At 36.3% G+C, this 26,188-nt stretch overlaps 1 protein-coding gene across 2 annotated transcripts; it reads left to right on the plus strand.

Moving 5' to 3' along the window:
• The first annotated feature begins 1,041 nt into the window (after positions 1-1,041).
• On the plus strand, positions 1,042-25,769 carry LOC145775980 (uncharacterized). 2 transcript variants are annotated; one of them, XM_082587391.1, is made up of 23 exons: positions 1,042-1,175; positions 1,630-1,795; positions 2,339-2,450; positions 3,117-3,288; positions 4,209-4,314; positions 4,672-4,878; positions 5,492-5,620; positions 5,970-6,091; positions 6,609-6,727; positions 7,634-7,747; positions 8,438-8,530; positions 9,226-9,318; positions 9,485-9,638; positions 10,053-10,186; positions 10,862-10,983; positions 12,150-12,267; positions 12,634-12,674; positions 12,944-13,040; positions 13,652-13,758; positions 14,403-14,591; positions 18,064-18,212; positions 18,866-18,954; positions 21,340-25,769. In XM_082587391.1, exons 1-23 carry the CDS (start codon positions 1,050-1,052, stop codon positions 21,455-21,457), a joined length of 2,877 nt encoding a protein of 958 aa, XP_082443517.1. In that variant the 5' UTR covers positions 1,042-1,049; the 3' UTR covers positions 21,458-25,769. The 2 variants fall into 2 exon arrangements, with proteins under 2 accessions (XP_082443517.1, XP_082443518.1); XM_082587392.1 differs by having other exon boundaries at positions 12,947-13,040.
• Positions 25,770-26,188: the final 419 nt, after the last annotated feature.

Consider the following 26,188-nt stretch of genomic DNA (forward strand, 5'->3'; position numbering starts at 1 on the left):
ATTTAAGTCAGACTTAACAGTTTGAAAAAGCTCAATCTCACTGAGAAAATTGCTTACAAATTCCTTCATTTTCAATAAGCTTAAACACAGTAACTATGTATTATGTATCAGTGTATCCATGTTGTGCCACTTCAACGGCAAGATTTGTAGAACTTTTTTGAGTTTTACTCACATTTGTCCATTTTCACACCAAAATCTTCAAAATTGGAAATGTTATTATATACGGTACTTCGCCCATGCCATGTCTGTGATGGCCACTGGCTGCATAGAATATGCAACTATTCTAACTTTGTGTCTCAGGAAACATTGTACATGTAAATGCTCATTTAGGTGGTTAGCAGGACTGCCACTCTCAAAATAAAAAAAATAAAAAACTAGAGTGGACAAAAAAACACTAGATGAGGAAAAAACCACAAGATTGTTATCGTGACAACAAGTGGCCATTTTTATGTCGATTAACATCGCCAGACGTTTATCCAACATAAAAAATTGATGATTTTTATGTAGACATATATTTTTATATAGACATATTAGGTCACGCAGACCTGCATGACCTAACCACTGGTTAGGTCATGAAATTCTCTGCAAGGTTGAAGCAATGTCATTAACAACCAAGGCTTAAACAAACGTTTAAAAACTTTTGTGTAAAACCAAATGGAAATAAGGCAAATAAACATCACTGATGATGTTTTCTTTACAAATTCATGAAATCTCTAGAAGTGGCCTCATTTTGTTTTAATAATCCAAAGAAATAGTATCAAATTATTTATGATTAGCAATTCCCATAACACCGAGAAGCCAGAACTGAGGTTAAGAGTCTGCAGAAACCTTTTATTACTAAAGAAATAGTAAACTGGTTTTTATTTATTTCTGACTACATTAAAGATCTGTCTGACATTTTAATCATGTTTTGCAATTTACTGCTATTCTGTATTTTTACTTAATTATTAGTGAGCTATGTTTCCTCTCTCTGTTTTTTTTCCTTATTCTTGTTGATAAATTATTTCAGCTCTTAGCTATGTGTGACATCATATATAGTGATCATAACAATGGACGAACATGGTAAAAAAATAAATGAAGCAATTGCAAATTACACTGAAAAAGGAAAATCTTATTTGAATGAAGCAAAAGCCACACAGGACAATGCAAACAAATACTATCCCTTAGCTATTCAGGTTTGCAACTCATGTTATGGCAATAGACTAACATGTTTTATTTCCAATAAAGTTTCATTATGTTCTGTGATAAAGTAGAGTTTCAGTTTACATTGCTGTGCTGCAATTTTTATATTTTTAAGGCAATTCTTATGTGTATGACATCTTCTGAATTTTGGTATCATTTCATTTTATTACTATTACGTTTGCATATTTAAATAGTGGAATGACTACAGCGACACAAAATGATAATTTTTACATGTTATATTTGTGTTGATTTTTTCTATGAAGGTTTGTTTATTTAAAATTAATTGGTTTGTGTAAACATTTTTGATGTGTCATTAAGCCTACATTAGACATTTTTCGATGCTAATGAAAGTTATGTGGTTAGTAGAATCTTATGCTTGTCTTATATCTTAATATTTTGTTAATGTTAAATTCATTTGTGATATAATATAATCTTTGATTTCTACAGGAATTTGTTCTTGCATACAAGCATGCACTCCTGCTAAATGGAGATCGTTCTACTGAAAGATCTTGTCTCTTTAATCTCGGAGCTTCTTACATTGCTGGAGGTTATCCTGCACGAGGAATAGATGTATTAAATAATATTTTAAAGTTTACACCTAATGAAGTTCCAGGTTTGTACTAATTTGATATGGACATAGTTTGTTTCATTCTAGTTTTCTTTATAAAATTAGGAAATGCCATGGGTTTTACTTTTATAGAAATGTTTTATGCCAATTGTGCAGTTCAGCAACGGATAAATGAAAACTTTTTGGTTTCACATAAGTTACACTTGGTAGAAAGCAACTTCATAATTTTAGGTGTATTGAGTCCTTGGGTGGTGTTAGTTACGGTAACTGCTGAACACTATAAATTTCCAATAGTTTTGCTTTCATTACTGAGGGAATGCTGTCTCATAAGTTGAGTTTGTCTGGCTTCTAAAATTGTAGATTTTGTTATCATTATGAAATGAGAAGCAAAGACTGTTATTTTTAAATGTTATTAACAGCTTACTATTGTTTGATGTTCAAAGCCCGGTTTTTCTTATAATTTATAATAAATGATTTGTTGCTATTTATGTATGTAGTTTAGTTTTTATGTAATCATGTGGTCAAAGATTGTTATGAATTTTGTGTACATAAACATTTTAATGTCTAGAATAATTTGCTGCTTTTCAGGTTCACATCCTCAAAAGGGCGATATACTCTTCAACATTGCACTTGCTTATGATAAAATGAAAGAATATGATAATGCTATGAAATCTTATCAAGACGCCTTGATACAGTATAGGTGAGGCGTTGACTAACAATGTGCATGCATCTTTTATAATTACTATTAAAAATGAATTAAAACGAAAGTACTCTCTGCAGTAAGCGATAAAGCAGCATACCAACGAAAAGAAAATGAGGTAAAAGCTTGAAAGATTTAAGGCATGCATAAATAATTGTTTTGTTGGTAAGGTCTATAGCTGACACGACTAGAAAGCCCAAAGTACATGCACTAACAACAGCAAAGTAAGGAATAGATAGAATGGTAAATGCTGCTGTTCGATTATATCAATGCCAAAATAACTTGTGTTGGTGTTGAAGCTGGTGTCAACGTGCAGTCGCTGCTGTAAGATGGAGAAAGAAAAATCAACATACGTGAAGGAATTTTGTTGTGTTTCTTGTGTTATTTTAGCATTGTGTGTATTATTACATTGTGATATTTAAGATTTTGGTATGTCAGTACCAGAGATATAAAATGTTTTAGTCTGAAATTTAATATAGTCATATTATCTTAACGAACCTTTTGAAACAATTATGAGTCAACCCTAATCAGTCAACTCTATTCCTCTCAATAGAATTTTTGAAATATTACCTAATATGGATCACTATTAACTTTGTACATCAATTCTTTTAGATAAAACCTTCCATTTTGTTTATGACAAGATTTTTTGAAAATTTTATTATTCAGAATCGAATTTCCTTCTTTTTGCCCATTATTATGTGAAGCCATGATAAGCCTTGGTAAAGTGCATGTTATAAAGAAAGACTACATGAACGCACGCCCTTTGTTCACTGAAGCCGCAAAACGATTTGCTGAGCATGAAGAATTTGCACCTGCCTGTCGTGCTCTCTTGTATAAGGTATCTAGCTAAGTTTCAGGTAGTATTTAAAAATCCTCGATAGAATAAAGCTAGCCTACTGCATAAATTACTTTGGTTAGGTTGTGGTAGATTGACAAGTACTCCGTTTAAAGCAAACTGTTTTTTTTAAACAACTTTTTCTATGATGAGCTAGATATTGTGTTGTGAATATATATATACTATTTATACCGCTACAGGTAAAAGTGTGCGGTCAGCCGGTCAATATACTTATTTTACGCGGAAATTTCAGACTACTTTTTTTTTCATTTGGAGATTAACCAAGGTTAGGTGTTAGGGTGCATTTTTTGTTATCCTAGAAAATCATGTTTTCGGTCGACACTGCACGTACCATACTATGCACTTATGCAGTCATCAAATGTTTTAAAATAAAATCGACGGAACTTTTTTACATTGTTCTTTGATGTGAGATTAAACAGATGTTTGTGTTTGGGAAAAATGTTTCCTAGCAGGAACCTTTACATGCTGAAAAGCTGCTTCTAAAATTCCTGAAAGTGATTTATCGAGTTGGTGTATTTTAGATTCATAAACTACTACCACATTGATAGTACAGTACCACACAGCTATTCACTGAAGTTGATTGATTAAATTTTCACTTGTAGTTTAGCTGATAGTTTCTGCAAATATTTTCTTAACCAGTTTCTGCTGCTTCAGAAGTTGCAGCAGCACTCTTATTTAAAAATTTAAAAAACAGCTATGTTTTGCTTCGATCAAAATTAAGCACTACTTGTTGGGAGGACAATCAACATATATTTAGTATAAAGCTATTAGGTAACTAAACAGCGTACCTACCATATATTATACCTGTACTAATCGAAAAAGCACACCCTTGGTATATCTGATTGCAATACTAGTTATTAATTTGTCCATACAAGAACTCTATTGACATATCTACTATCTAGGTAGATACAATGATAACAGACGGCGGTACAGTGAACCCAGAATGCACAAAAGTTCTTGAAGATTGTTTGGAACAGGCTCTAAAAATAAAAGATAAAGATAGTCAAAGTGAGTCTCCGAAACAGCATTCAATGTAGCTTAAAGTAACGTATTTTCACCTACTGTTTTGCATTGTTTCTATGTATTCTTACAATCATGGGGAAAAACCCTCATAGTCATGTCATTACATCATGAAACGTTAGTACGGTACTTATCTACCATATTTATAATTTTTACTTGGTTTTTCAAAATTTTCTTATGTTTTTATGACAACGTATTGTGTTTCATATTTTTAGCAGTTGTGTTTATAGGCTACTTATACCATTCAGTATGTGCTGTTAATAAATGAAAAACCTTCCTTAGATTCTGCTGCAATATTTTGAAGATGACTATTGGTTAATTTTGCATTTATCTCAATCTTTCAAGGCAAGATAATGAACGACATCGGGCTAAAATTGACGTTGACATGTGAATATGACCACGCCTTGAAATGCTTTGCTGCTGCCTTGCGCCTGTGCGGGAAAGACAAATACAAACGAGCTTTGACAATGCAAAACGTGGGAGCAATTTACAATCGCTTGAGAGAATATGAAATGGCAATTCCTCTTCACAACGAGTGCATTGAGATTCACGGTAATTTTCTTGACACACGGTAACTTTGTGTTTATATCAATTTGTACTTTTACTGAAAATCTGTCTTCGATGACATGTGCGGTAAACGTAGACTCGAGCAAGTAATAAATCTTGTCGGTATAGAAAGAAGGGATAGCAACGGAAAATTATTCTATGCCTTTGTAGCATAAGATATAGTTAATTTAGAATTGTTCAAATTTAGTTTTTCCTGCTGCAAAGTGTTGAAGAAAACGATTGATTGATTAACTGTGAGAATTTTTATCTTTGTACTGAGAAAACCACTTTGAAAACTTGTTCCTGGCAATTTTGCATATTTGCAGCAGCCTTGAACTACTGACGCAGACCCGGTTACCGAGATCGACAGAGTGAAATTTTCCTTTGCTGTTAGTATTATTACTTTTAAAGCGAGCTTATTTCTTCTACTAGGTGCCTAATGCTAAATGATCTTACGCTTTTTTAAACTGCACTATGCTGTTTTGCTTCTAGGTTGGGTTTTATTAACGCAATCGATTTCTTGAAACATGACTGAGTTTTTGCGTTTGGCACACTGAATTTTTTCAAGCATATTTTGGTGACGATTTTTCAGTAATTCCAATCCATTTGTTTTCTTCAGGTGAGCTGAACAATCGCAATGCTCAGGGTCAATGCTTTTGCAATCTTGCCTTTGCTGAAAGCCAGTTGCAAAGATATGAAGCTGCCTGGGAGAGTTATACTCACGCTCTGCGCGCTTTCAAAGACACAGGTTTTCCAGCTAGCAAAATCCGATCTTTTTGCATTGATTTAACGTCTGTAGACGTTGAACAATGTAAAAAAAACGAATTTTGCCCGATGAGTTAATAGAGTTTTTGCAATTTCATCATGTCTTACCCTAAACCTACGTTGTATGCACTGCAGGTTGAACTCTACAAAAACCAAACCGTTTAATTTTTTTGTTTGTTAAAGTCTACAGTTTGTTGTCTGTAAATTTTATTCTTTTGTTCAAAGGTTTCGACTACAACCATCACAACAAAACGATCGTTTTTTTTGTTTTGATCCAGCAGAAAAGCTGGAAATATTCAGAAGATTAAATTGTTAACATCGGAGTTTTTTAGGAGACATCAGCGGTCAGTGGCAGGTGTGTGAAGGATTAGCGGCTTTGTCTATTCTGTTCAAGAAAAATAACCAAGCAATCAACTTGTACCAACAAGCCATTAAGCTCCAAGCACAAGCAAAGGTATTTAAGTCTTCGTGTAAAACTGGGACTTGTCAATGTTGTTATTTCGTTACGCAAACAGCAAAATCCCTCATTTTGCATTAATTTACTCCCTCATTTTACATTAAAAATGACAAATTTTGCTGTCTGGGTAGTATGCTCTGGCTCTGCTACAATGCTACATTTTATCGTTGAGCACCAATTCCTGACGAATTATCCCAACGCACCCGGTCTTATGACTATGATGATTGACTATTTCAGTGCTATAAATGTAAGTGCTGTAAAGTGAAAGTGGACTTACTACATTATTATATACTATAGGCTAAAATTGAAGATGAAGATAGTACAGTTTTCGAAATTGTTTTTGAACATGAGTTAAGTATCTACATTTTGGATCCTTTGTTTTTTTCATTAGGTTGATAATTTTCATTGCGTTCTATCATTTTTCTCCTAAATAATGGTAATGGTTTTTACCTAAACATTTATTGCAACGCAAACGTCTAATCTTTGCTGCAAAAAGGTTGTTGTTGAAACTCAGAATATCGATCCCGGTGCCCAAGACCGGCTCATAGGAAAGTTAAGTTTTGCTCTGTCACTTCGGAATCAGATCTCATCTCAAGATAATGTCTACCAAGTCAGTAGGATGCCAAATCCCAAGTAAGTTTGTTGTTATCATAATCGTAAAAATAATCGCATAAAGTGTTAAAAATATCATAATCTTAAAAGCTGTGAGGTTTTGACATGTTGCACAAGTACGATATTTTTATCACTTACGGTAACTTGAAAAAAAAAATGAAATCTATGGTGTTTCCGATTAATCTCTTTCCGCTTTTTATAGTGATCGATATCATGAGTTTGATTCAGTAAGTTTTTAATTCAAATCAATCAAGTTCATGAAAGGGTCCCAAAACAACAAGGCTTGAAGATAAGGTACGAATGATTGTGTAAAAACCAAATTCATGTTTTGGGTCCTTTATTTGTTGCTCGGATTAACCAGGCGTTCCAACCGTTTTGCTAGTAAGTGATTGTCATTTTCAGTTTGCCCTTACAACAATCATCCTTGAAGGATATTTGTAAATGAGCAAAAATATTTAGTCACAAAACATAACAAAATACAGAAAACGATGCTACTGTATTACCGTACCAACTAGATGTTTTGCTACGGTTTGGGCTGCAGCAGGACTTTGCAAGATCCAATATTTCAACGAACATACGATCGTCAGCTGACAAGCCCGCCCCGTTAGCTCAGTGTTTACACACCTGGCTCAAGATCACGCGGCGCAAGTTCGACTCTCGGGGTGTGCGCTTGATCAACACATTTCAGAGAATGCCCTCCATTTAGCGGCACCTGGTAAATGGAATAATTCCCCGGCAACAACACTTCAACAATCGGAAAACTTCACTCTGCCAATCTCAGTAACCGGCCCTGCGTCAAGAGCCTCTACAAGTATGCGAATCTACCAGGAATAACCTATCAAAGGCTTTGTCAGTTCGAGGATAAAGATTCAAAACCAACCAAGTCAAATAAGAAACTACTTTTATATATCACCCTTGTTTCAATAGATCCTTAGATCAGTCACGTCCTGGATCCAGACGACGAAAGCTGATGGATCGTAACTCTGAAGTGCAGCCAAACCGCTTACGTGAAATACCGGATAACGTCACTGTTGAAGATGGGTACGTCACACTCCTGCATTTTAATGATTTATTATTTTTTTTAGCAACGTAGTTTACATCAGCAGTATCTACTTGAAGTAACTTATCAAATAGAACAAAATTAGAAGCTATATACTGTAAATGATTTGATTATGTTGAAAATCATTATGTGTGAATCGTGTGATTGTGAGAATCTTCGTACTCAGATTATTAAAGCCTTGCTTTGAAAGTCAGTTATCGCGGTTTCGCATACTTGCAGAGGCTTTGATCCATTGGCGAAGGACCGGTTACTGAGATTGACAGAGTGAACTTCCGTTTGTTGTTGAAGTGTTGTCTGTAAATTACACCATACACAAAGGTCTGTTAAATGGAGAGCTGTTCTTGGTGTGCGTTGCTTCAACGCACAACCAGGGAGTCGAACCAACATTGCTTGGTCTTGCAGTTTCGTTATTCACAAGTCAAGCCCTATCGAACTGAGCCACCGGACAAGCCATCACTTATTTTTGAATTTCATTTTTTTCGGATATGCTTTTGGAATAAATATAATACTATGTGACTTTGAAATGACCGCTAAAAGCTTTTTTTTAATTTTATTTCATGGATATAATAAGCGAGATCCGTTGTTCAAACAAACATCGTACAACGATACTATGGGAGAGGGTTGAAAATACTTTATCTTATCTTACAAGAGTAAATACATGCGCATTTTAGCCCCACATCATTTCCACAACATCCTCCTGAATCTATCCCAAGAAGACAAGTCAAGGAGCCTGTTATTATTAAAAAGCAAGTTATAGAAAGCATGTGAGTGGAATTGCTATGTTCTGTTGATAAGGGGCTGTCCATAAAAGACGTCCTCATAAAATTGTAAAATTAATTCCCTCCCCTCATGTCCGCAAAATATCCGCACTGTATCAACATGACCATTAACAACATTAAAGACAAGATTACCGATATCTGCGCAGTGTAACTGGCCATGGCCTTTCTATAAAGTTGTAATCCTTGCGTGAGACTATGAATAAATTGAATATGCTACTTCTAATGCAGTGGCGGTTTAGAAACCTTCCATAGTTAACTACTTCAGATCCCCATGCAGTGCAAAATTGCGTTGTGATGCCACACTTTTCAAGTACTGTAGGCTACAGTGTACACAAAACTCTTTTACGACTGCATGCAAAATATGTTGATCTAGTCTAATTATCTTCGCTCCAAGGGCAGTGCAAGGCATAAAAAATTTTCTGTAAATCATCATGGGCGCACACTTATCAATTTTCCCAGTTGTCCGCAAATTTCACACCCCGCTTTGACTGCGGACATCTTCATTGGACGCGGCCAACTACTATATGACTTTTGAAATGACCGCTAAAAGCTTTTTTTAAATTTTATTTCATGTAATAAGCGAGATCCATTGTTCAAACAAACATCGTACAACGATACTATGGGAGAGGGTTGAAATATATTTTATTTTACGAGAGTAAATTAATACATGCGCATTTTAGCCCCACATCATCTCCACAACATCCTCCTGAATCTATCCCAAGAAGACAAGTCAAGGAGCCTGTTATTATTAAAAAACAAGTTATAGAAAGCATGTGAGTGGAATTGCTATGTTCTGTTCAAATAGCATTCTGTTGATCTGAGTAAATTGACATTCTGTTTATGACAGAAAACATATCTCGACGATTAATTGACCGGTATAATAGTTCAAGGATTAATTTTAAACTAAACATGTCGCATTCTTTTTTGATGCATTTCTAGGTCTCTAGATAAGTCCACACCACCCCCACCAAAGCCTTACAGAAGAGGGCGCAGGAACTATGGTAACAACATGAATCGACCAATTCTTCACGTTGCTAGAGGCCTGTCCACTTTAACGGACTTGAGTTTTCAAGCCGGAGAAAGTTTCGTATTGGTAATTACGCCGTCTGCACAGTAAATATGAGAAAATTGCGTATTTTTACAATAAATGACATGTTGTAAAAGACGTGCATTATTCTTATTATTTTTTGCTCTTTTTAATTTGCAAACATGTTTGCGATTGTTATTTTAATTCACCGACATTTTTTTGCAAAAGAAATGTTTAATATTCTCTTTTTTCTGAGCATTTCACTAAATTTTCTACTTAAAAGACTACTATTTTAATTCCGTAACTAATTAAACAGAATGAACAGTAAATAACAAACTTGACAACATTTTTGGTATCATGATGTTTAGTTTTAAATTCTTATAAAATCTGAAACAGAATCATCAATACTTCCAACCTTTCTAACTCCTCGTAACTACTCTATGGAGGAGTCTTGGATGAAAGTTCTTATTTTATCTTCAGGAAATTGACAGTGGAGATGACCAGGGAGATGAGAGGCCAAACTTCAATTCTGTTGCTCTATTTGGCTCCTCAGATGAAGAGGTGACCGCTGAAGCTGTTCCAAATAACATCCTATACAAAGGAACAGTTTACAGGTGGATGTGTAGAATATTTAAACTTTTCTATGCCTACACGTTTTTAGCATTCATTGTTTAACAAAATTACGTTTTGCATCATGTCTAACTAATTGTACATACCTTTGGTGACGCGTTTTCGCATTAAAAAGGGAAATTTGCTTGTCAACAATGATCGTGCAATCTCAAGTGACGCAGTTGTAATAACGGAATACTACATTAATTTCGTTACACACAGACAGAAAGTAGCAAAGAGCATTACCTCCTCAAACCAGCTGGTTCCCAGAAGTAGCCAACTTTGTTGTTGTTAGCTCTGCCATCTTTTAATGGCAAGGTTGTTTGTGAGCTATCTTTGATTTACTTTTTCACTCAACAATTGAAAAAGTAGAAGAATGATCAAACAACAAGTTCCAATCCTGGTACATTGTGATAAGCAATGCGCGTCAAAAAAAGCTCTATAGTCAAGGATATTAATTTATTGGATGGAATTTACAAACAGCACTTCAACGGCTGTTGGGTAACTTCACTTTTGTGAAATCAACACACATCAATTATGGCGACCAGATATATACATCGTTTGCTCGAACTTTCTACGAATATGTGACTACCAAGATGGAGGATAAATACATCTTCGTTCAATTCTATAACCGTTGAATTATACGTTTCTTTCACTAAAATTGTTGCGCTTTTTTCCAGTGCTGCCCCGAGCGCAATGCAACATATTACAAGACAGATGAAAAACGTGGCTGATAGTGGAAAAATATGGAGGAAAAATGGTCGAAAACTCCACGTCCTTCCCACAGACTCAAGAACATCAGGTTGAATTATGTATTTAAATAAAATACCTTTCAAATTTGCATTGTAGGCTACAGAAGATTTCATTGAGAGTGGTTGATGAGTTTAGACGAGACTTGCTGAACCTTCCTCGGCCAACAAATCAGTCTTTTTTACATTGAGTCAACGTCTGCAGAGAACTACTACGCATGCTTTATTACTGCATTAGACATTTTATTGCTGTCACAAGCATGGCAAAACATATCTTCCTACTTTTACCTGTGGGATAGTTCACTGCAGTATCAGAAATAAAATCCAACTCAACCGAGCGTATCGATAGTTGGCCGTGGTACGCAATAGATAGCACTAATGGAGGTCAAAATATTGACTGCTCAACACAGCCAACTATTGATATAATCATGATATTGAAGTCTCTCTACTGCTCAAGTCACATCGGTATGGTGAGCAAAATCCACTTTTTTAGTGCTTCAAAGAGTGGTCAGTATTATGTTGGTGGTTATATAGAACTCCTTCGACTTCAACCAGAGTTGCAAAAAAAAACGTTTTTTTTTTTTCAATAAAACCCAGTCCGCCCGGGTTTTTATGAGTAAAAAGGTGCTCATTGGTAAAAAAACGGATCTTATGGGCAACGATGGGTTTTATCACGTGAAATAGCCGAAAAAAGTTTTTGCGGAACTTGTTTGACTTTTATTTATGCGATATGCATTTATGTGAAAAACATGTTCCTAAGCAGTGAATTGCTGGTTCCTAAGCCTGCTAAATGTAACGAAAATTTGATTCAAACATATACGGTATATTTGTTTTTTTTGTTTTGTTTTTCTAGCAATAGTTACAACAAAACTAATGCTAGAAAAGATAACAATTTCGATGAACACCCAAACTTTGCTGGATTTATTTGATGAGTTATTGAAAATAACAATTGTGAGAAAAAGCTTTGTTCCGTCCCAGATGTTGCCAAAAGTTTTTTTCTTGAACACTTTTAAAGTTTTCTCAAGTTGGAGCAGAATACCTCATCTGGCAACGTTAGTTTTGTAGATCCAGCTATGACCTTTTTTTAAAAAATCGTTTTTTTAGATATAAAAAAAAAATACAAAAAACAACCCACCCGGGTAGCTACTCGGGTGCCCGGGCAGTTACCCACAACAACCCCTGAGTTCAACTGAATATGTTGAAGATATGTTGCTCTTAGAAACCCAAGCTATCAACCTCTTTGAAGAACCATCAAGCTCGAAAATTCCTTTCCGCCGTCCAAAGTCTGCATCTCGCCGGCCGAAAGATCCTAATACTTCGATGTTGTCGAAAGATAAGTAAGCTGCGAATGTATTGATTTAACCACCATTGTTGAACTGTGATATCTCACTACAGTAGCTACCGCAGCTTAAAGTTGATCTGGAAAATTTGACGTTTGTTTTCACTTCTTCTCCTGCAATTGTCGAAACTCACAAGTGTGCTGACTGTTCTTCAACGTTTAAGGAATAGGGTTGCCAAGTGCTGTAAATATAAAGGATGCAACATGAATAAAATCTGCCATACTGGCGGTTGACTGCCGTTTAGGAGATTCCGTATTTATTAAGTTAATCATTTTGTATTACTGTAATAATGGCATTGCCTTGTATAAGATGAATTGAAACACAGCGTAATGGGTAAAGTTTAACCATGTGTTAATGTTTTAGATCCAAAAATTCGGAAGACAAGGATGCAGGATTGTTGTCAGGTAGGCTATAAATGGATTAAAAATATGGGTATAAACGTTTGAATTTAACAACGATATGGCCATTCATTACTCAAATTCTTGAAATCTTAGGCATGTGTAAACCCACATAATTATGATACTGTAATGGCCGCCACACACTCTATTCTGTGTTACATTGTTTCCGCTTAAGAAGTTGAATTTTGGTATTGTATTATCTTGTTAAACATGTCAATAAACTGTTTTCTTTTTACATCGTCAATATTTTCAAAACTGTTGTTTTGTTGAATCAGCAGCGTCTTCTGACGTTGAATCCGATTCCGACAAATCCGATCAAGGAGTTTCACCAAGAGAAGATCTGAACGAGACCGACTACGTTGGCGAATACAGGTAGTTGGTTGGGAGCCACAGCGAACTATACACACACAGGTCTTACCACCGTAAAAACTGGAGGCCGATTTTGGCTACTAACAGATCGGTCTCTAGTCAAATTTTAACCTGTACGTTGGCATGGCCTGTGTATAAAGGTCGCCATGGTTGAAGCAATGCGATTCGTCGGTTGTGGATATAGTACTATCGTCACAGCGCTTTATTAAGTAACCGATTTAGTACGATAGTATATTGTATAGACTTAGCTCACTAGCCTTTTACACTATATTTGGTGGTAATTTTGTGCTTTTTCTGAGGTTATAATTCTGTTCGATTAACTTCATCTGTTTGTATGGTTTATCTGCTTTGCGATATCTATAAAAGAAGAAGTGCAATGCGTGTGTAGATTTAGAATTCTTCGTATTGAGTTTTTGTTTCGCTTTGCTGGAATCGTTCACACATTCGAAACGCGAAAAGCTTTTTATAATGTGATCCTGCAACAGTGGTTGTAACAAGAAGAAAAATTACTTTACAAAAAAAATGGTTTCCTTCTTCAACGTTTAGTTTTAAAATCTTATCAAGATGATTTTAGAATGACTTTAGCTAGATTTGTTTCTGGATGTTGTCTTCAGGAAGCAAATGGAGACTGTGGCTGCACAAGATGATTCTGAAGATGGAGGAGATGTTGCAAATTCTTCCTCATCCAGTTCCTCTTCCGATGAAGAATCGGAAAATGAAGGTGGAGTTTGTAAAGTGTATATAAATTAAAAAAAGTAGCTTGAAAGTGGAAATCATAATGAACTTGATTAAAATCACGATCAGTCATAGTTTATGTATTTTTATCTCATATTTTCAAATGTTATTAAAACCGCTAACGCAATATAAAGTGCACTGAAAACGCTGATTGAGGTGTAATAAAAAAGGAAAATAGCTGGAAGGTGCCAGCATGCCTGAACGTAATTTGAAAAACGCATATGGAGAGTTAATTACGTAAATGTAACGCAAATGAAACGGAGTACACAACAGTTTAGACAGACAAGTCTTTTATTCTGTCACTACAATATGCAGGTTTTTAGAGAAATCTCGTAGCTGAAATATGAATCCACATAATTGTGTGTCCCGTCTGTGTGACCAGTTTGAAGGCATCATGAAATATGCAACACTCTAACGATTAAGCTGCAGTTTTTATCGCAAAAATGAGCATTATTGCAACTTGCACATGTTTGCTGTTAGCCTAACTAAGGCCGCAGTAGCTAGAATCACTGACTGCCAATTAGTTTAGAAGCGATATTGCAACGGTAACGTGTATGAAGTTGCTTAATTTTAAGGCTGCCGAAGCTTGCTATTCATTATCAAAGTTACTATTTTGTTTTGTGAACTTAGATAAAGTTGGAACAACAGTGCCCAAGTCCATGCCAACAGACACAGCCCCAAGGCCTCCGTTAAAAGAGTCTTCGATATTGAAGCAGACGTATGAAAAACCACAACATTATGTTTCAAAGGACGGTTCGCCTTTGTATTCGAAGAGCATGAAGAGCCTTCGATTTTCTCCAAATACAAAGTCCCCCGAAGGTTGGTTAATCATGGATTTCACTTTGATCGATTATTATTCTTTTCTTTGTGTCCTCATTCCATACAACTTTCCAACGTTTTCATTTTCTCTCACGGAAGCTTAAGGCCACATCTGCAAGCGTTTTAAAGCTTTTTGTTTTTAAGTTTTTAAATGTCAAAAACTGAGCCAATAAATTTCACATTTCGAGTTATTGGGATCCGGCTCTTGTGACTGTGAGACATGGAGACCCGATGTGCAATCCGTCATGCGTACAGCTACCCAGTCATCTAGAATGGTTCCCGCGAGTGTAGAAATGCTCTGTAAAACCTGCAGGTCAAAAAACAAAATACGATGTTGGTGATGAATTGCGATTGATTTCCAACTGATGTTGCTGCCCGTGTGTTTTTTTCTCGATATCACCGGTATCTTCTTCTTCAACAGATTGATCATGTTTGATCAGCTGTGATCTCCCTTATGAACTGCCTCCATTTTGTTCTGTCCTTTGTTTTTATTAGTGTTTCCGGCATGCTTTTTATTCCTGTAATTTGCTTGATATTGTCAAAATGCTATGTGTCCGAAATATCTCAATTTTCTGAGGTTAATGTTATTAATCAGACTCCATTTATCGTTTATTTGTTGGGAAACAAATTCATTTGTTGCGTAATAGTCTTCTGTGACACCACGTTTCAAAACTTTTTAATGTCACGTTTCTTGCATGTCCAAATTTCACATCCATATGTGGCAATTGGGAAAACGAGATTTCGCAGCAATCTTAATTTTGTGTTTTTACCAATTGACCTCTGTTTCCACACCGTTGTAAGTGATGTCACAGTTGTTTTTGCCATAGCAATTCGCCTTCTAATTTCCGTGCTATTATCATAAGTGTCAGTTATGACACTGCCAAGATAGCAGAAATTGTACTTACACTTTCAACAACATTACCACCAATGTATAAGTTTGGACAAATTTCATCCTTTTTACTTATAGCCATTACTTTTGTTTTCGTGGGATGTAATTGCAAACCATATTCTTCACTTCTTGACTTGACCCTAGTCAAAAGTTCTTGCAGTTCCGTTACACTTCCACCGACCAACACTATGTCGTCAGCATATCGAAAGTTGGTTACCATTTTGCCTCCAATTTTCACAGAGCCATCAAAATTCTCCAAAACTTTCACCGGTATAGCGTAAGCAATATGCATGTTTTTTGCGCATTGGAAAAACAATGGAAAAATACTACGTTTAAAAATTTTGCTTCTCTTGAGAGCAGCTGACTCGATAACTATATGGCTCCTCACTTCTTTTAGCTGTCAGGTGAATTACATCTGTGAGTGCCCTACTTCATCTCCTTTAACTTTAGTAGAATTAAGCAGAGTTTTTCAATATCCTACATGGCTTGTTGTCGAAGCAGTTGCATGGTTTCATGTACACAAGAATTTTTTTTGCACTTAAGTTTACTCCATCTACCATTCTATTGTCGTTTTTATGAAAAGCAGCGATTCTTATAGTTCCTACTTCTGTTTGTCGTCATTAGCCTATGGAAGGTACCAATTACCTGGTTTCACCGCGTAGAGGAAGATGGCAGCAATTCCCTTAAAGCAGTGGTTTCCCAACCTTTTCTTAAAGGACTCAAATTTTCTTAAAAATGAAGTTTAAAAAACTTTGCGGCCCAAGCATAACCTGATATCTTAGTTTAACGCCATCTAGAAAGAAAATATAGCAACATCAAGACTGAAAGGAGGCACATACAAAATGAGAACGATTGATAAATGCAGCTTCACTTGTAGGATATTGCTTTATTGCAATAAATTGTACAAACAGCTACTTTATACAAAACATTTTTCTTGTTTGATAAAAAACAAGTGACCGAAATTTTTTTTCTTGCGCCCCTACCTTGGGTCGTGACCGATAAGTTCAGACCCACTGCCTTAAAGTGTGGGTTCTCAAACTGTTTGGCATAATCTATTTTGCGATGTTGAATGCAACAGCAGGAAATATTTCAATCAACACTTTGCATTGTTTACATTTTTGGTGAAAATGTATGGAGTTAAAAAGCTAAACAAAACATAGAAGTCAAATTAAGTCATTTTTAACATTAAAAGTGAAAATACCGTATTTCTGCAAACACTGTGCAAACTAGCTGCACAGCTAGTTTCAACAGGTGTCACTCGGTTCTGTGTAATTTTCCGTATTCACAATTGAAATTGAAAGATAGGTATTGAGATCAATGAAAGCCGTGATTGTGAACAACTTGAATAAACTTAGTGATTTCTTGCCCCAGTGCTGTCGTCAACGCAACGCGAAGGTAGCCAGCACATTGCTGTTTGCTTTTGCTTTTAGTTTTTACAGCAGCTAAAGTTGAAGAGCTAGAGTTGTCCTGATATGTTATTGCAGAGGACACCGGAATTAACATTGCTTCCTTCCCTAAAGATACATCTTCGCCACCTTTTTTCAAAACGCTGTCAAGGATTGTCTTTGAAACTGATTTTTTATCGTAGCACTGGCTTGAACATCTAACAAGTTTTCTGCAAGGGAATTGTTTATTTCATCAAAGTCATCAGCGTTTATAAAGAACGTGTTTACAACCCATGTGTACTGACGTACCCAACATTTCATGCATAAGTTTTAGGTGTTTCAAGATGGAGTTGTTTGCTTTGTCCAAGATAATTCTTTCATTGGTATCATTTCTGGTAAAAATGCAACACAATGTGCAATGTGCATGCATTTTTTCTAATCTCTTCATATGTATACGTTAGACGTCATAGGCCAATCTCAATTGTTTCAGCATAAGTCTAATTACGGTCCAGCGTACAGAATTACTGTCAACTCCAACATAAAGCATTTAATTACTAAATCAAGATTAGCCAGAGGAGGGCAGTAGCGCGCTACTTTCAAAGTAGCGCATGTCCACCTCTGCCTGTTGTCCTGTTACATGAAACACTTTTAAAACATCAAAAAAATATAAGAGACATTAACAACAAAGTTTCATTACCATTGTTGTTGAAACCGAAAAACTCTCCTGCGACCAGTTGGTGAGCCACCAGAAAAAGGCTTACGACCCATAGTTTGAGAATCCCTGCCATAACATGACCTGCTGCTGTCAATATCCTACCTGAATTCTTTTGTGTGAGAAAGGATTGTTCAGGTTTCAGGTCAGGTGATGAAAAGCCAGGTGAGTGTAGCTTCGTCCAGTTCTGCTATGCCATGCGTCCCATTCGGCACATGGTAAATGGGACACTTCAAGCATGACATGATCAGCAGTTTGTTCCTCTGTGCTGCATTCTCAGGCCGATGTAGCAGCCAAACCCCACTTGTGCAAATGTGCATTTTAGAATGGAAGCAGCCGACTTTGAATTTTATTGAGCTTGACCCAAGTCGGCCGGGGCAGGTCGATACCAGGAGATCGCGCCACCGGGTTCCTATTTGACTGAGTTTCGAATTAATATTCTCTAGTTAGACCTGTTCAGTTTATAACTTTCCTGTGTTTCGTTAGCCTCCACGCATTTGTACGAAACTCTTTCGACCCCACAAGTCTCCTCCAAAGACATGCCTGGTGCATCCGTTCCGATAGTCTTCTCCGATGACCTGCCTGGTCCATCAGAAGAGAACGTATACGACGAACCTGCAACAACATCTCATCAGGTCTGTATTCTGTACCAAATAATTTAATGTTATATTTCCGCATCTCAGTCAAACATTAGATATCCGGACACTGTTCTGATCCATTTACTTCAACTTTGCATTATTTTTTTAACTTTAGATTTTTCTTCAAGCCTAGACGGTTGTCGTCATCGTCACGATCTAGTTCACTTAGCTCTTGATGATTTTGGATAATGCAAAGTTGAATCGAATTTTGATTTGTTTGAATTATATTTTTATTCTAATTTATTTCGAATTCTATTTGACTAAGATTATTAACTAACAAAGCCATACTTAGTACTTATGTAGCGAAAGCTCTAACTTAAAAAACTTGAATTTGCCGATTTAATGTGGTACTGTCTACTTTTTAAAACTATTTTATAACACTATATACGGATCCTTTTGGATCATAGGTAAAGTCATAAGATTTGATGGAAACTGTATTAACAAAACTTTGTTTTTGAATTGTACTCTTGTCTTTGTAAGATTCTGATACAGTCTTTTAATATCTGAACGAATGTTGTGTAGTCTCTATCTTATCAAAGAGTGTTTTGTAAGAATTATAGAAATAACAGAGAAGAAATATACAAAACTTTGTAATGATAAACTTTAGAGGACTTGCATTGGATGCAAGAATAAAACATTGCATTTTATAGAGAACGGATTCTTTTTCATCATCCTCAAATGAAATTCCTCCTCTGTCTACATTAATGGAAGAAAACTCTATGGAAGCTGTGGCACCCAGGTAATGGTTCCAGTTGTTGGTGTTTTCCTATAATGCTGTAAGTCCAAGCAGTTTTCATTTAGCCAATCCATGGGGACGTTGTTGGACGGGTGGGCTAAGAGGTATCCTCTTTGAAGCTTGGTTACTGGGCACTCCAATATGAGATGGTCTGTGGACCGATTTGGAGCGTTGCATTTTAGGAAGTTTGGTTGAGTTTGTCAACCTTTATCGGTAAAGGTCATTTGTATTAGTTTTATTTTGTTATGTTTTGGAACCGCTTGTTAAGTACAAAACAAGCTGTCTCAGTCAGTGCACAAGTTAAGTACCTGGTTTACCGATGAATTCAATTTGTGCGTTTCTTAAGACGATTAAAATGTTCTATGTGTGGGTTATGTTTATATCTTTTAACTTGTTGTTTGTTTGATGTTGTATCCAGGCTTACGCATTGTGATTGAAGATTTAGATTAAGTGGACGGGAAGGCAAAAAAGCCAATCTTCGTGACCACTTTTAGGCATGCCTTTAAGTGGCTTGCTAAAGACACGGCCGCATGCTCTTGAGCGGTGTCGAACTGGCGCCATTTCGAACGTCGTTCCAGGGCTTTCACTACTTGGCAATGCAGCCGACAAAACTTAATTGTATGATACAGTACAACTAACCCACTTGTGCTTTGTGACATGCAACACAAAGGAAAAACTGCTCTTATAATAAATTCGACTTTTTAAACGACAAAACAACAATCAAACAAGGTCACGATCCTTCACTCTAGATCAGTGGTTCCCAACCTGGGGGTCGCGATCCCCAAGGGCTCGCAGAGCATTTTATAGAGGGTCGCGAAGCTGTTGCTCATGCAACAACAAAAGTGAATGTAAGTAGGACGAGGTACCGGTCCGCTAGTAGTATGTGCCGGCTACGTTTACATGACGTTTTATTGCGCCCGAAATGAAAATTTTCCGTTTCGGTTAGTCTGCCAGACTTGTAGTCTGTTTGCATGCGATGACCGAAATGAGATTCGTGGCGGTCTGGATTTCATGTCGGTAGTTTCAACCGAAATGAAGCGGTTGCGGGTGATGTAAACACACCGCAATGAGATCCTATCAACGAGATTAGCCCTAGTGCTAGTAGTTTGTGGTTTGTGTAAGTATTTATTTGTAGTGTAGGAGGAAGAGAGAACTTGAACATTACATCAGTGCAATAGTTTTGTGTTTTTGAAATATTAATGATAGATATTTTCAACTGGGACTGGACAAGGTCAACCATCGCATTAATTTGTCAATAAATGCAAGAAAAACATTTTTAGTGCTGCCTTTTGTTGTATTATTTGTTCATGGTATACTTGCATTTAGGAAAGAATATAAGTGGGGGTCGCAGAATCTGCGAAATTTTTTAAAGGGGGTCACCAAGACTAAAAGGTTGGGAACCACTGCTCTAGATAGTCTAGAACAGCATTTCTTAAACTGGGGTAAATTTTCTCGTTTTGGGAGGTATATGAGCTATCAATCAAAATATCCACATCAGTTGATGGGACAGAAAAATTGTGCCAGCTCTAGGTATTGGTATTGTAGATATCATTTCACCGCTTGACGCAGATAACTGGAAATGATCTCAGTCAAAACTTGAAGGATGACATCATCAGCTATCTTCAAAACTTGCAGGAGGAGTTTGAACGATATTTTCCCGAGATAAATAGCCTACTGGCATCATTTTGATGAAAGTAGCGAGAAATCCTTTTGTATGTAAAGTGAAAGATGTTCCTGAAGCAATCCAAGAAAAATTTATAGAATTAACAAACGACTCTTTCGCAAAAGATGAGTTTCACTCTTGCAACCTAGAAACGTTTTGGGTTAAAATATAAAATTATTATCCAAGGATAGATTAGGTACTCAAGCTCTGAATATTCTCCTTACGTTTTCTTCAACTTACCTATGCGAATGCGGCTTCTCTGCATTGCTTACTATCAAATCTAAAGCACGAAACCAACTTCATGTTGAATCCGATATTTGTTGTGCATTATCTACTACTTTACCAGACATTGAACAACTCGCTGCCAAAAAGCAAGGGCAGCCGTCGCATTGAATATAACTGATGTAATTTGTTACTTTCGTTTTTTAATTAATGAGCACCATTTTATATATTGGGGGTAAATCTGATATTCATCTTTGTTAAAAGGGTAAAACATACAAAAAAGATTAAGAACCACTGGTCTAGAATGTGGCCGACGGATGACTTTTTTTAAGTTGCAAATTTTAGAAGTATGAATGTTTGCTGTTTTACATTAATTCAACGAAACATTGAAATAATGTAAAAAACTGATTTGCTGACTGCGATATCTTTTTTAATTACGTTTCTAGTTGTCAAACAGTCTGATGGTTGTCTGCAGGATACATAATATTAACGTTGCATTTCAGAAAAACACCACCACGTAAACCTGAGCGAAAATCACGAAACCCCAATGACACCCTTCCTGAGGCTCCTGGTGATAAAGAAAATGCTTCGAAAACATCTAAAGCTTGCAAAATAATGTGAAAAAGTGAAAGGGAAACACTGTTGCTACACTTAGTTTATTGATCAGCGAGGAAGTTCCTTTTTCACGTTTTCAATACTCTAAATTTTAGAACATTGTATTAAAGTTAATTTGACTACTATTTGCAACTTAAAGGTAGTAGGCTAGTGTATGGTGTGATTGATAACGAATGGTAGGCCTACATTTTAAGATAAAATGAACCATGTGTTTGCTTTTTTAATTTTAAGTACTGCATTTTAAATGTAGGCTACGCACAGTGACACACTTGTGTTTGAAACTACAAACTAATCCGGCCCTTCGCGTACCGGATAAGTGCGCCATCCATCTGAGTACATTATAGTTGTAAACTTTAAAACACGGCATTTTGAAATACGGAACATGCATAATATCGTGGAACGCGTGGAATAAATTGCCAGATTAATCAGGTTGTGCGATTTACCTGATTTATTTTCATAAAATAATTTTATTATCGTCAGACCGACCTGGAGATGAAAGGAAATTTCGATTATTATTTTTTCGTATTGGTTGCTTTTTAATTAGTTGCGTTGATTGTCAATTTAACAACTCTAATTTTACGAAAGACGAGTGAAGAGAATCGTACAGTGTAGCATGTAGGCTACAATTGAAGGGCCTAGAGCAAAAACGAAATATGTCAAAAAAAGCACTTTTGAGAAAATGAAGGTTAAAGTATATCGTTGTACCCTGCTCTTTTCTTGGCATTATACTAAATTTCATGGTAATGTGTCAGTCCATAATGGTTGTTGAAGTGTGCCAGTACAGTTTATTGTTGTTTGAAAACAAGTTGAGTGTCTTTATTTTGGGCAAGAAATGACATACCACCTTTTTGCACAACAATTTATTCACATGAAAGGAGATATGTCATACTCAAGAACAGGACTTCAAGAACAAAGCAAAGAGACAATCTATTTCTGCTTAGGCTGTTTTAAAAAAGTTTGTTTAAGTTGTTTGGATCTTTTACGGCCATCCTATTCTTCAAATATTTCTGCATCACTTTGTACGAAACGCTGGTAAAACCAGTGATGTTGGTAAGGAACAAAAGGCATTTGCTTCTGGATATCTACAAACTTTTTACTGGAAATTCCACGTGAGTAGTTTTAGTGCAACCTAAGGGAATCAATGTTGAAATCAGCAGTTTTTCTTTTATGGTTAATATCCCGAGATTTCTATTCTTCATCTTCAAAATCGTTTTTATAGCAAGTTGTGCTGCATTTTTTGATAAACATCACACTAACTTTCTGAATGGAGAATTCTTCCTTACAGGTATTCTTGCTCCTTTTAAGTATAGTCCAAGTTGTTCAGGCAGCAGTTTAAAGTCATAAAAACAGTTTGCCATGTCATAGACACGGAATATGTTGGGATGTTTTGTGTCCCGCATGGTAGTTCTATAATGCTCTGGCAAGTATATGTGCTGATGTTTTCTTAGCTGCTTTTCAATGAGATCAAAGTCTCTGTCGCAGTCCATGTAGCTATGCCCAACAATCAGAAATTTATGAAAAACTTTTTTGAATCTCTCTGTTTGAACAAGAAAGTGCCAGAAAGCCATCATAGAAGTTTTTGTTCTGACGTCCACAGGAATCCGACCAAGCTATTAGCGTGTCACCGTGTACCTCAGCTTCTAACATAAAAGCATAGAAAGATGAGATGATCTCGTTCGACACTCTGCTTCCTTCATTCTCTACCCAAGAGTGCATGAATCCGTTTTCTTCCACATTACTCGAACCATCATTTTTTTTGGATCAAATGAACTCCGAAGTTCCTACATCCAAAGTTGTCTCAAATAAAATGCAACAGATGTAGATATTTTTGGGAGAGACATTGCTTGTTGCAGGTCAAAACTTATAAAAACGATTCCGGGATTGGTTCTTGCTTCTTCTCTGTCCTTTTTCATTTCTTCTGCTGCATTTTTCTCACGCAATATGTAGCCTAATATCCTTCTTGAACAAACATGTCATCGTTTTCTTTCTTCGGTAACTTATCAAGGTATTCCTGGTACATCCTGGTTATGCTCAACTGAGGCGGTAAATATTTTCGAAATGGGTTTTGCATTCGACTGTAGTGTGATTCGTCAGTTGGAAATGATGCTATATGATTTTTAACGTTATCCACTACTGCTTCTGGGATCCTGTGTGATCTGTGTGCATGCTTTCCTCTTCCATCAGGTTTCGGACTTACAGTTCCCTTTTTTATTTGAGCATTGATAGAATCTATTCTTTTATCGGCTAAGCACATAAATTTTAGTCAATGCTCTTTTGTACACGTATGCTTCTTTCATATGGTTATTTTTATTCGTAGCTACTTTAACCGTGTATCGGAATGACATCGTATGATGCTCTACTGCTCTTTTTTTATGTCGAGGAAAGAAGTTTTCGATGCATTCAAATAGAATGTGCTGCTGTGCTTCATAACTTTTTCAATAAAAGTCTGTGAAAAGTTGATGCCTTACCTAATAATCGATCTTTGAGGAGCACTTCAACCTACATTTCTCAGGGCAAAGCTGATCTTCACATACTTGCTTTAACTCCCCAGCATTGCGCCCCCTCTTTGTGATGTTTCTAATCCATGACACTGGGTTTCTTCACTTCTATCAAGAGCCTATAGCCTCACGTGCTGGAAAATGAGCTGCTTGCAACACTTCATTGAACACGAGATAATGTTTCTAATAAAAAACAAATCATTTCGAGAATGCTTTGCTTGGATAAGCTAGAATTTGCAGGTTATATGTTCAATTATTGCGATTTCTTGCTTGCAGTAAGGATATATGTCAGACATATATCTTTTTTGCGCTGAAATGATAAAAAAATTATGTGACAGACCCCCTTTTTCCTTCGCCTATCTCCTTCATTTCTCAAGATACACATACGGCCTTTTTGCACAAGACGCGCAGCAGGCTCATGAACTTTCTGGCGTGCTTAACTCAAATTTGGTAAAAATTGACATACCTCCCTTTTGCACTAGGCCCTTCAATTGTGCACACGGTAGTTGTTTTGCTCTGACCACACGCGTAGTTTAAGTTATAAAGTTATTTTGGACATCTGGATGTCTTAGCAAACGACGTGTCATGTGCTTAGCGCTGGCAGGCGAAGGTTTTAGGTTCGATCCTGACCGGTGGCATACTTGCGCTGTCAGTCTTTGTTTTTTGTGTTTTTGTTTCCTTATTGTGCTTACAGCACAAAACGTGTTGCGTAACTCGTTTAAGCATATGAATGAAGTGAATGAAATCACTATTCAGACGAATTCCTGTTGACTTTTTTGTGTTTTTCTATAACCTTTTGAAGATCCCATTTCGGGCGAAATAGACTGTTACTTAATTTGACAACAATGATTTCGTTTACTTGAATTATCTCTGCTTATCATTGCACTTGACATCAAGAACTCTTTCTGCTCTATTAATACCATTTATCGTGTAGCTAGTGTAGCAAGTAGGTTACAACAATGTGTGGTTTTGAATATCCTATGTTATTCTTTTTTCGATTGAAATCTGTTCCAGTTTATACTTTTATTTGTCAGTGTCGTGTTTTAATGTTTAGCATTTAGTTGTTTTATCATCAATGAAACCATGATTTGAGTTAGATTTAATTCAAAAACAGTGATTTTATTTTGTTTATACTTTACAGCTTAATAAAAACGACACGTCAATGCATATGGCACACACCCAGCTAGGTTAACATATTATTACTCATGAATTGCGTGTCGTTTTTATTATTCTGCATTGTGCCCAGTGGCTCCGAGAGGGGGGGGAAGTCGGGCTACTTTCCCCCCTAGCATAACATTGTAAAGGAAAAACGAGTAGTTTTTCGTTTTGTCACTTTTGAGGGGGGCCCATTTTTACTACTAAAATAAAAATTTATCAACTTAAAAATAAACAAATTTTTGAATGAAATGCGTAGTTACAAGTATTTTTCTGTCATTGTAGATGCTACTTTAGATGTTTCTTATCAAGAACAAACCATTCTCCTTTTGAGTCCGGCTATGTTAAACTGCTTCAGCGCGTGAAATCTGTTGCTGTTAAGCCTGCTGATCTCAGTATCACTGAACGTTTTATCTTGTTCTAACTTGAAAACTAGTGCTGCTTTGGCTAAGCGTGTATTATGATTGCTTGACCAACTGTACCTTGACATGAAAAACTGCGTTTGCCAGGCATATGATAATGAATCCAACATATTTGGAAAAGTGTCCAAGCAAGATTGAAGGAAGTAAACCCTTCTTGCCTATTTTCTGCTTAAGGATGTCATTGCTTAAATGCACTAGAGTTGGACTTCATGGTGTGCAGTGTTGTCCAAATATTATATCAGTTTTGAGTAGTCTAATTAATCGACTATAAGCTTATGTCATCTTCAATTGCAGCCAAGCCACATAGGAAATTTTAAAGAAAGTTATCCCATTTCCAAGCAGCCTACCTGAGCAGTTTCAAACCTGTGCTTCTCTGCATTATGTAGATCACAGGTCTAAGCGAGATTCACTCTATACTAACCTATTTATGCAGCGATAAAGAACTGTGCAATGTTTTTTCGGCCCCAGAGGAGGCCCACACGACGACGACGAATGGACAATAAGCTGATGGATTTAATGAAGTTAAAGGAAGATGTAATTGAAGTTACAGAAAGCTGGAAAGAGTTGACTACTCGCAAGCTTAAGTTGTTAATGGGAACTATGAATTAAAAAAAAAAAGATTTTATTTTTCTGGGGACGGAACGCTACAACAACTCCGCTTC

The sequence above is a fragment of the Aplidium turbinatum genome, chromosome 8 (genome assembly GCF_918807975.1).
Source record: "Aplidium turbinatum chromosome 8, kaAplTurb1.1, whole genome shotgun sequence".
Classification (NCBI taxonomy): Eukaryota; Metazoa; Chordata; class Ascidiacea; order Aplousobranchia; family Polyclinidae; genus Aplidium; species Aplidium turbinatum.